Below are 12,647 nucleotides of genomic sequence, written 5' to 3' on the forward strand. Positions count from 1 at the left end.
GAGAACTTTGGCCATCCGTTGGATTTAAGTGCCGCAATGTTGCTGACATATGGGGATAAAATGATTTATTTCACAAATTGCTCTGTTCCATAACTTCGGTTCTCCCGAAGAGCTGACTGTGTATACGCGAAATGTTATTGCTTGATTTAGAACCCTTGAGATTTACACAAAAATAACTGGCCTCTGCCTGCACTGAGAAATAATGTATTGAACTGAATAGCAATGATTTCCATGCCACCTCTATGGGTTAGAAGCTTTGGGCTAGATCCACTTAATTATATTTGTCGAAAGGCCAATTATAAAAGAGCCCCCTTTATACCTAAAGGCGTGCTCTCCTACATATGGACTTAGGTTCTTAAATAGAATATACTTCTAAATGCAGAATATACAACTGTCATACAGCAATGTTTTACTCAAATATTGTAGCAGCTCACTGTGAGTTGAAGTAAATACTGAAAGTCTTTCTCAGCAAGAGGAAGAGTAGACATTCATTTTGTCCTGGACATCTTAACAGCTTCTTTACTATAGTTAAAAAATTATAAATGGTATCTATACTATAAATGGCATTTATAATATCTCTAGTCTGAAATGTAAAGTCTTATAAGCACTTTATTACTAGGCTTACCTAAAATAGGAAAAAAGTACTGTATTCCAACTATAATTATCATATGATACTTGCAGACTGGATAATAGCAAATTATTTTAAAGAATGTATTTTACTGCCACCTGAAATTACATATGATAGATTTGCACTCCCATAATCAAATAAAATACCCAGATGAACAGTCTAGTGATAGTAGCTTGTTTTGGAATTCTTAGTTAGTGACTTAAATACTAGCATTATGCTAGTGCGTAGCTGCTTCTTAACTTAGTTTTCCTCAAATATGCTAGTACATGCCATCTGTTCAGGATAAAAATTAATAGTGTTATTTGGGAAAAGCAAAGATGACATGAAATCTTCTCTACAGAATGACTTGCCTACAGCTCAGAACTGTTATCTGTCATTAGACGTTTCAGTCTGAAGTGTTACAATGCTTTTATTTGCTGCTTTCAAAACCCATTTTTTTAACTACACTTCATGGGTAAAGATCTCTATATTGTGCTCTTAGATGTCAATATTATCTGAGCTTTTTGTAAATTCCTATTTCATTAATATTGTTCAGGCAATGACTGAGTGTTGCACTGTTTAAACAAATTAATACTTACAATAATCAGCTTCCATTACTTTGAAATGAGATTTTAGTACAGACAGAGCCGTGCTGTTTGTGTCTGTGAACAGTACAGACACTCCCTTCCTCTCCAATGAATGGTTCAGGTGATGATGTACTTTGCATCTTGGATCTAGCATGCAGCAACTGTGAACCTGAACCTACCTAACAGACATGGCACCTCTCTTTCCAGACAGTTAACTTTGATATATTTCTTGGATCTCTTGCTTAGGAATGTCTTGAGCTTCAGATAGATGTAGATAAGCCTGTTCTCATTTCCAGTAACACATTTAAATGAGATCAAGGATCTGATCTCTTTGAATGGCACAGAGTCTATGTGCAGTGCCTGTATCTTTCCAGATGCTCTACTCATGTTAATTTTAAGAAAAAATGCCGTTTTTTGCATAGTATGGTATTTCACTTTGTTCATCCAGAACAGGTGAGTTATTTAAACAGGCAGCAACCTTGATTTTATATTAAGTCTAAACTCAACACTCCATTCCAGCAACAATAACAAGCACTTTAAGCCAGTATTTAGTATCAGTAAGAGTCAGAACAGGTGCAAAGGATGCAGCTCTGTTCTGACTCAGCCTGGGTCCTGATCCTATATATGCACAATGGTACTGCACAACTCCAGTGACATGAGATATTGAGACAGCACTAATTTTGAAACAGAGGACCAAAGTGATCCCTGTGCTGATGTGTTTCCCGCTAATACTATATGGAAATGTGGAAATACTGTGTGTTTGATTAATTGCTTACTTAAATAAAAGTGATCATCTGTTTCACTCTGTTAGCCCCTTTCCTCTGTAGCTCTTGTGAATTCTCTTCAGAGTAAGTTACTGTTCTATGTGTTTTTAATAATTTTGTCTGTTTTGCTTGCCTCTCTTTCCTTTCTGTTAAACTGCAGCCTTATTTGGAAGCCTGTCATTGCTAATGTGTGAGATATTCAGAGCTGGTTTATGAAAAGGCTTGGGTAATACCAGAGCATGTATAGACTGCACTTAGCAAGAACTTCCAGCACTCCCGATAACTAACATGCCCATGACTATGAGTTTTGGAGGTGTATAGTATTAATCCTTGTTTAAACACTACCAGTGTAATATTTGTAAGGAAGAACCAAGTCCGGATTTTACTGAATAAGGTTTTTTTTAATTTGCGTGAAGATTATTTTCTACTTAGGACACAGATGATTATTCATCTGAAGTAAACACAAGTAAAAATAGAAGATAAAATACTAACCCCATCTCTTTGTTTCTAGTCCCACGCGCATTCTGTACTTTGCATTGCATTTGTGCATAGGACAGCTTCATTTCAGCCCCAGTGATTTGGCTTTCAAATGCATGAGAATAAGTGATATTGCCATCTAGTGTCCGATGAACAAAAAAGTAAGATTTGATTAAATGTATGCTACAGATGAGAGAGCTTTCCTTGCTTCAATTCCGTGAGATTTCTTTGTGTTCTAAAGAATTTTTAAATCTAATTTTAATTATCTTATTGTTCACAAAGATGCGCCCTATCATGCCTACTATAGGTATTTATTTTAAATCTTTCACACATGTGTAGTGCTTCTAATCTTTTATTAAGCAGCAGGGTTTGGAAAAAGTAACAAGTATGTTCAGAAGAAGACCTGTTTTAACAGAATTGAAGGGATGTGTCACTACTGAAGTACCATTGAAGTGAGCCTCTGAGACCTCAGCTCTGCCCATCACAGGCACAAAGATGCATAAAGGGTGCATCTTTGTAGTAGGATTTTGTTGCAGGAAAAACTTGTACATTACTTATTCTGACAGTTATTCCTCTCTGTAAATGTAATTTCTGGAAGAAAAAATATATAGTGATTTAGACATGATGGATCTGATCCCAGCCTCCTTGTCCAGATGAAATTACTTGGCATGATTACAAATTTTAGCTGAAGAATTGGTGCAGGTTTAGGATTTCATAAAGTAAGTTTGTGCAGTTGATGTGCTTATGGCAGCTACTCTTGTTATGAACAAGAAAATGAAGCCCTATCTTTGTTCAGTGGAGTACTCAATGAAAACATAGGATTTGAAAATTTATTGTAAAGTGCATCTTCTGTTTGGTTTTAGGCAACCTTTTTCTGTGAATGTGAGGATGAGTACCGGGGTTCCCTGTGTGAAGAATTTGATGCTTGTCAGAGCCAGCCCTGTCAGAACAACGCAACCTGCACTGATGTAGCACAGAAACATGACAGGAATAATTTCACCTGCACCTGTCTGGCTGGTAGGTTTTGTATTACCCTTTGAATAATGAATTTTGTTTTAGCATTCAGTGCATCTCTTAAGCAGAGCAATGAACAGCAACTTCAAATACTAGGAAAGAAGGAAAATACAGCAACAGTGTAAGGGTAGTTTTTAAAAGGAAGATTCATCTGTGAAAAATGACATTGAAAACACACATCAGAACCATAACCTGATGAATGAATTATTCATAACAATAGAACTTTACCTACTCAGAAGAAAAAAAAAATTCAGTGTACATCAGCTTTTTCTTAATATTTTTTTCTTTTTTTAAATGTTAAATATAGATTTTAAGTATACTTTACAACTAAACTTTCAATAAGCATCCTTTCATTCTAACTAGCAAACTTTTTTCTTCAGTTGCACCACTCAAATGGAAGAAAGTTTTCTCCTAACTATGCAGTTGTTGGATTGTTCCTCAGAATTAACTTAAATCCTGAAAATGTTTTAAAAATTTATAAACTAAACTGTGTAATTTGTGGATTTGATTAATGAACAAATGTCTGAGTTCGCCGAAGTTATTTTAAGAACACTTATTTAAAAAATTCAATTAAGTGAATATAAACATGATAATTGAAATTAAAATTAAACTAAATATGATGGTCATATGCTGCAGGATAAATTAAAGATACATGCTCATGGAAAAAACTCTTACTGAATAACTATTGCATAAAACTCTATCTGAAATTTACCAAACCAAACTCAATTATCATAATAGAAGTTACTTCAATCTGTTTTCTAATATTATTTAAAAATAAAAGTTGGCTAAGATTAGGATCAGTAGCAGGTAACTTATTTTCTTTCCTACAAACATTACTTTATACTTTCATTTTTGTAATACTGGTCAGCTGATATTAGAGAGGAAGGGAACTTGAGAAAGGGAACTTGAGAAAGTTAAAACTGAAAAAAGGGGAAGATGCTTCCAGAATAGTCCTTAAGACCTGCAGAATATACAAGCTAAGCAGGTGGAAAAATGAATTATTTGATCAGGTTTCTAGTGATTATGTCTAAATGATTGACTGGATTTCATGCTGGGTGGGCATTTGTGTGCATGAAATATATATATATATATATATATATAAGGTACATATAGCAATACTTTATTCTGCCCCAAAGCAGGGTCCTGGAGTGGGTGTTCTGATATTCCCTTAAAGATAGGAATATTCTTATTCTTTACCCTCACACATGCCGCTACAGACTAGAGAAACTTCCAGCTGTGTTAAGTTATATATAAGTACCAGCCTGAAATATGACTGAGCCATAAACATGTGGATGCAAATGATGCTTTAATGTGGGTGCCATATACTAACCTCCAAACTGTTTTGTGAACTTTGCAGTTAAGGAAATCAGCCATGGCAAATTATTAAGGGCTCTACATTGTATCCAAAGGCCAAGATATTTCACTTCAGGTCCATACTTTTTCTGCTTCTAGGACTCCCACTTTTTCTCACTTTGCTTAAAGTCACTAGCAAAAGTGCAGTCAGAAAGAGATCTATATTTGTATATTTTTTGTAATGACCTGGATTTATGTCACTCTGAAACTAAGATGTGAAGTTATTATGCAGGTGTACTCTGTTCTATTTCATAAATTTGCCAAAGGATCAACTGTCACTTTAACATGATATGTAAATACAGTTAAATAATGATTTAAATATGAGAAGAGAAAGAGCAGAGTGGGACAGACTTAGAATGTTTGAAAACTCCTACCACTACTGTCATGTTGAATACGTTTGATTCAGAATTCTTTTGGATTGTGACAAGTAGCTTCCAATTAGAAAAGAAAAAAAAGTATTTGTTATGGTTTTGTTGTTTGCTTTTATTGAGATAGATATATTGGAAATCGTTCTGCATCAAGTGCTATAGGCTAAATTTCCTTTTGCAATTTCCCTGTCTCAGAAGAAATACAAGAATGATTGTAAAAAACCCTGCTCAAATTCCATTAAATAATTTTTTTTTTTATTGGATTTAGTTGTGTAAAAAAAAAAAAGCTTTCAGGGAATATTTAATACAATTCTGACGTGGTTATTGTAATCCTAAGAGTGTTTCCACTACAAAAACTGAACATTTTCAAGCTGTACAGTTGTTTTGCAGAGCAACATAAATATACTTCCAACTTATGTACAAGACTTTGAAGGTATCAGTTGTTGTTACACTTAGATCCAGTCTGTCTTAGTTCCTGCTTCCAAATTACAGTGCCTTAATAAAGTAAATGTTATTTTATTTATTTTATCTGTATAAAGATATAAAATCCTAGAACTCTGGGGGGTTTTGTGTTTGTTTTTTGTGTGTTTGTTTGTGGTTTTTTGTTGTTTTTTTTTTTTATTTTTATTACTATGATCACAGATATCTGCATCAAGTATTTATGGTTGCTTTTTTTTATTATTTTTTTTTAATTTGGCCTCTCCATATTTTTAAAAGCTTTCGATAAGCTAAAGATGTAGTCACTATTAGGAGCAGGCATTTCATTTGCTTGCTTCATAAAGTGTTAACAAAACCGTAGAAAAATTGATAACCACGAGATGCCAGAGAACAATGACTAAGACCATGAAAATTTTTGAGAAGAAAAAGTATTTATATTACATATTTTGGAAGTATAATGTATTTCCATTGATGTCTTTACTTTTAACCTTGGTTTTTATCGTTTCCATTTAAATTCTATTTCTCTATAATTTATGCATTGTTATTTTCAGAATAGTTTCTTCTTCTTGTCTCTAGAAAAATTGTTAGCTCCTACTGGAGCAAAAGGTAATATCAAAGTTCTGAATATTTCCTTCTACAAACCCCCTCCTCCTTCTTATGGTAAAAAACAAAACTTCAATAAATAGAATGATGTTACTTGGTTTCCATATGTGAAGACTTCCCCTTGAATGACAGTCTGATCAAGTCCCTCTGTAAATCCTCAGTAAGGCAAACACAGTTAACTTTGTGTATTGCATTCTGGAACTTGAAAGGTTGTGCTCCATTGCCTCCATACATTATGTTTAGGTTTCACTTTTAAGTTTTTTTAAAATTACTTTTCTGATTTCTTTTAAGAGCAGATGTCTGATGTTGTTTGGATGTTGGCTTAATCATTGTTAACTTCTGAGGCTTGTGTTCTACCCATAATTTTTTTCCCCAAATTTGTGCCCTCAGATAAAATATAGCCAGAAAAAACCTAGCTGATTTCATATAATTATGAATTCCTCAAAAAGCACTCATTGCACATGGAAAATACTAAAGAAAGTGGTAAATAAGAGTTTAATTACAATGTCTCCATATACAAATTTCAGAAACATTTGTATGTGTATAGGACCATGTTTACCAAATCTTGACAGAAGGAAACATTATGAAGATAAATGTCAGTACAAAATGAATAGGTGTAATGATTATTAAAGTGTATCTCACCAGAAAACTGCTTTTTTCCTCACTATGGTGATTGCTTAGCACCTTTTAATATGTAGCACTTGCAACACGCTCACTAGGAAATTCCCAAATCATATACTCTTTCAGATGGACAAAATATGCCCTAGAGATAATAATAAGATGGGGCATACATCTTTTTACAAGGCTGACATAAAGTATTATCTCTTCTGAGTTTTCCCACAAGCTATAATGACAATTGTAGGAAATCAGGTTTTTGTAGCAAGTTTCAGAGCAACACTATAATTTCTGAATTTCTGTGACAACATTCTTTTTGATACACATTGAATTCCAGGGTAATTCTTAGCTTTCACAAACTTGGTAACAGTTTGAAGATAGATAGAAAAATGTTTAAATGAGTTAAGCATATTCAATTCTGTGTTATAATATATAAAATTAATCAGCCGAATGTGAGAACTTGAAAAACTATGAAGACTATAGATGGAAGAAAGCAGTTGATGTAGTCTTCTATAATACTTCATTGCTGTTTTAGTAAATTTTTTGTTAATTTAAGGCCAATTACAGAAAATCACTAGTTATCCGGAGTGAGGCTGACATCCCTCCAAATGCCTCAATTTGGTCCAGAAGAGCTACCTCATGAGGGCACAGTTCTGATTTTCGACCTCATTATTTTTCTTCAGTTTAGGTGCTTTATGAGCATAATCCAGATACAACATACAACAGTTTCTTTTTCCAGGTTTTTCATTGTAGAAAATAAGATCATAATTCATTTCTCTGTAGCATATAAAAGCTGTAAGGTACGCATGCAGGAAACTCTTATAGATCCTTTTCTGTTGTACTGCTCTATCAACTCCAAATATAACAATCTATGTTGAGAGCTATTTTATGGTGACATCAGTAGAATTGAACAGGTATAGGTATTAGGCTGCCTGAAAGACACTTAAATGTTAATTTTGATTGCCTTAAAATAGTTAGTTAATCAAAATAAGATTCTCCCCCACCCCTATAAGCAAAGCTCAGGCATGTCCTCTATCTCACTTTGTGGTCTTTGTCTCAGGTACCTGTTTATAGTGATATATTGTATTAACAGTGTCACCTAGTTATAGCTTACTGTTCTTTACCACTAGCCATTGTGTTAAACATGCTTCTGTGGAAGATATTTACAATTTTATGTAGAGTTCCTTTTAAGAAATAAAATGCCTCTGTGTGTAGTGTGTAGTTTCTTCTTCAGTCACGCATCCAAGATAGTTTCTTCGGGGTAAATAAAAATTAAGAAGGGCAACGTGTAGCATTTGTTAAGAAAATTGTTTGGAGTGTTTAATCATTTAGATTGTATTTCGTAAGTTTGTTTATTTTTCTGGGGACATGTTAGAGACATCAGACATATGGAACAAAGCAAACTTATGGTCAAATAGTACAGTACACACAATCTGTAGCTTGTGAACTTAAAGGAGCTTATTTGGAAGAGTTTGCAACTGTGCTGAGCAATTCTTCACAGTTCCCACTTAAAATAAACACTCTGCTTGAAGCCCAGCAGTAGGAGCAAATGACAGTCATTCAGCATATGCACAAATAATTCATAATGTCAAGTCTTATTTAAAGTCTTTATAAGATTGCTGACTTTAAATTTAAGATGTGTTTGAAAACCGTTCAAAAATGACTTTTTTGTTTCAGGGTTTGTTTTTTTTTTTTTGTTTTTTTTTTTTTTTTGTTATATGGGTGCTAGTGAGGACCCAGCACCAACCTCCATTATACTTCTGCTGTCAAATATTGCTGCTGGTAAAATACAATTCATACATTCTCTAGATTTTCACTACTTACTTATGTTTCTCTAGTGAAGTACAAGTTTTAATTAAAAATCTCATTTTATAAGAAATTAGAAGACTGACCTGGATTCTGTTTCTTACTTTGGTTAATTTTACACTGAGAAAACTAATGGTGTGTTTGAATGACCTAGCAATACATTTAGCGATAAAGCCTCATTTTTTGCTATATTTTCTGATTGTTCTGTTCTGTTTTGTAGGTTATACAGGAGAGCTGTGCCAGTCAGAGATTGATCATTGCATCCAGGAACCATGCCAAAATGGAGGTACCTGCTCATCCAACATCAATGGATTCAGTTGTCAGTGCCCGGAAGGTAAACAGCAAAGACCTGTCTAATACCTCATAAAAACTGGTGTTTTGCAGGGTGTGCTTAGTCTAAATTTCCACCTATATATATATAAATATTTGTAAAATTGTGCTTTAGGCCACAGTTGGAAAAAAGATGAGAAATTTCTCTATAGTCATCATTAGTATATAAAGTATGTTAGGAGCTTAATGTTTCGGTGTATATGTGGCGCAGAAATGTTCTCTCATTCTCTGGCACCTCTAAAGTAGAAATCAGCCTCCAGCACTCTGAGAAAGGTGAATCGTGGGAGACCCAGGATGTGGTCTGATTTTTATGTATTCCAGTAAATGTGTGAGAAAAAGATGCCACCCTTTGCATAGTTCTGCATATGGATCAGTTGGCTAAAATGTGTGTAACAGCAGTAATTCAAAACTGAAGGAATGATTCCAATCCCCCAAATTTTTAATTAATTCTCCTTTCTACTTGGACTTCTTATTTCTCTACATGAAAGCCTTTCAGTGATTCTCATTGGTAAACATGCTAACTGTGTGAAATAAGGACATCATAATGCTAAAATGCATGCTTTCATAACAGTTTGCTGACTGAAATGGCAGATGCCTAAATTGCTCACAAAAAAATTATCAGGAGTGAAAGCTCTCGATTATAAAGCCTTCTATTAGTTATTTAAGATTAGAACCTTGAACTAAATATATTTCTGTTCTTGATCTGTGGAAGTTGTTTTTATTCTCACAGCACCTTAGGTATGCTCTAAGGGTGCAAGTCTTTGATAACTGCTCTGGTAACATATACTTGCTTAATAATGAAGATTATTTGTAATTTCTTTAGGCTGATTCCTTGCTTTTCTGAAGTGTCATCCTTTAATGAATGACCCACTTAACAGCTGTGTTGAAACACAGACACTGACGTTTTGACAACAGTGCAGGTCTTGCGTTTGGAAGACTTCTGAAAATTGTTTGCCTTATAATTAGTAGCAAAAATCAGTGAGAAAATTACTAGATGTTAGACTTGGTCAATACTTTATTTTCATTTTTCTTAGGAAATCTGTTCAAGGATCTTTAAGGATCCTTTGCAGGAAAGGGTCTTTCAAGTAATAAATGCTTGGAAAAATAGCTACTGGGATTTTTGGCTGGTTTAGTACTGCTATATTTGTTTCTGTGTGTGCCATACCTTAATTGCTTGCTTCTGATGACCTATCAATGAATATGCTGGTTGTGTCTCAGCTTCTCCGCTATAGCCATTTGATATGCTGACCATGGGACACGACTACTGGTAGGCTGAGGTCCCTGGGAGGTCACCTCGCCCATCCCCTGCTGTGGGTGTGTTGGGGTGCTGTGGCTGGGACACAGTGCTTGTAGCATAGCTCTTGAGTGCCCTGCTAAAAGACATTTATGCCTTGATAGCTGTGGGGGGTTGAGGCTGCCCTCCTGCTCAGGGAGCTCATGCCAGCTGCAATTAGTCTGTGAATGGGAATGGGGCAGGCTGCCAGCTCCTCCTGGCCCACAGGCCCTGACATAGCCACGGGCAGCAATGCTGCTCCTGCAAGTGCACTAGCTGGCTGTGCCAAAGGCCCTGTGCCATTCCCCTGTGCCATGTGGGAGACCTGGAGCACAGGAGAGAAAAACCTTCCCTTCATCTCCCTCCAGAGCTGTTCTCCGCAAAGACAGTAATGCAGATATTATCTGATGGGCCACTGCTTGATGTGTAGCGTTCCTTTTGATAGCAGCTTTCCCACCACAGGAGAACTAGGTTACTTGCTTGTGCTTCTCTTTTCTGTTTTTACTCCTGTTTGACTGTCTCTGTGTTACAGAATCATAGAATAGTTAGGGTTGGAAAGGACGTTAAGATCATCTAGTTCCAACCCCCCTGCCATGTGCAAGGACACCTCACACTAAACCATGTCACCCAAGATTCCTTCCAACCTGGCCTTGAACACTGCCGAGGATGGAGCATTCACAACTTCCTTGGGCAAGCTGTTCCAGGGCCTTACCATCCTCACAGTAAATAACTTCTTCCTTAGATCTAACCTAAACCTCCCATGTTTAAGTTTGGACCCCTTGTCCTATACAGTCCCTAATGAAGAGTCCCTCTTCTTGTACTTCATCTAGAGTCCTCCTGATCAGGCGGTCTGTAACAGATCCCCACAGTAATGTCCCCCATAGCTGTTCTCCCTTTATCGCTGACCCACAAACTCTCTGTTGACTGCTCACCTGTCCCGACAGAGTTCCATACTCTCCAGCCTGTCACTGACATAAATAGCTACTCCCCCTCCGCACCTGCTGGCCTGTCTTTCCTAAAGAGCCTGTAACCTTCCATTCCACCACTCCAGTCATAGGAGCCATCCCTCCATGTTTCCGTGATACCTATGATATCATACCCCTGTAGACGTGCACACATCTCTAATTCCTCGTTTGCTCCCCATGCTACGGGCGTTTGTATAGAGCCATCTGAGCCGAGCTCCAAATGAAACCAGCTCATTGGCTGGAGCAGCTGGAATATCGCTACATTGCTCCAAGCATTTATTATAGGTGCTGGCAACTGACTGGGTGTGTTGGGATGGAATGATGCCCCCCTCCCCCAGCACATCTAGTTTAAAGCTTTCTTGACCAGTCTGGCAAGCCTCCTACCAAAACAACTCTTCCCCTTCAGTGTCAGACCAGCTTCACCAGCCTCCAGTAGACATGGCCTCCCAAATCGAGTCGTATGCTCTAAATAACCAGACCCTGACTATGGCACCACTGTTCTAAGCATTTATTAACCTGCTAAATCTGCCTGGGCTTTTTAAGGTCCTCTCCTTTGACCCGGAGGATTGATGAAATTACTATCTGAGCTCTAGAGCCCCTAACCACCTCTCCCAGGGCTCTGTAGTCCTTCTTAATGATTCCCAGGTTACTGCTGTCTATATCACTGGCACCCACATGGGCAACTATAAGTGGGTAACAGTCAGTGGTACTTACTAGAGCAGGCAGCCTCTCTGCAACATCCCTGATCTGAGCCCGTGGTAGGCAACACATCTCTCTTGAGATGGGGTCAGGCTGACAGATGGGTGCCTCTGTGTCCTTCAAAGTAGAATCACCTACTACTATGACCTGCTGCTTTTTTGTGGAGGCACTCATAGTAATCCATTTCACTGCTGCCTCAGTCGGATTTTAAAGGAAGCCCCTTGCTTTTAATTGTCCTCTTCCTCCTTTTTTTGTTGTTGCTGTTGTTTTTGTTTGTTTGGGTTTGTTTTTTGGGTTTTTTTTGGGTTTTTTTGTTACTAGCTTCCAACTTCCTGGATTAACACCCTCCTGGAGATAAAATGTGGTTAGACAGAACATTATAAGAGATGATGGGGAAAGTATCTCACAAAGGAAAAAGCAAAAGACGACAGATAAAGGAATGAGATGGAGACAATGAGGAATGATCTTGAAAGTGTGCATTTCTTTTACAAATGAGATGTGTTCATGAAAGAAGCATGTGATAGCGTACAGAAGGTGTAATCTGAGGCACTGAAAGAGCAGCCTAGATAAGATAGGAACATTTAATTATCTTTAGACAATTTCACTCTTTTAGGAGTCCTTTAGAAAGGAATATTTGAAAGGAATATTTCTTTATGCTTGCAGATTCCATTTTCTGTGGGATGTGTTGTCAATTTTAATGTCTAAAATGTGTCAAAAAATAAACTGCTATCTAATGTTGTTGAATCAC

General features: G+C 36.6%; 1 protein-coding gene across 1 annotated transcript in view; it reads left to right on the forward strand.

Moving 5' to 3' along the window:
* The window catches only part of DNER (delta/notch like EGF repeat containing), a 125,036-nt gene that overhangs the window by 79,114 nt on the left and 33,275 nt on the right, over positions 1-12,647 (forward strand). Inside the window, exons 6-7 of the mRNA XM_065672664.1 lie at positions 3,299-3,452; positions 8,853-8,966. Of these exons, the coding sequence (XP_065528736.1) occupies positions 3,299-3,452; positions 8,853-8,966 (268 nt within the window). The remainder of the gene's footprint in view (positions 1-3,298; positions 3,453-8,852; positions 8,967-12,647) is intronic.

The sequence above is a fragment of the Lathamus discolor genome, chromosome 3, assembly GCF_037157495.1.
Source record: "Lathamus discolor isolate bLatDis1 chromosome 3, bLatDis1.hap1, whole genome shotgun sequence".
NCBI classification, from domain to species: Eukaryota; Metazoa; Chordata; class Aves; order Psittaciformes; family Psittacidae; genus Lathamus; species Lathamus discolor.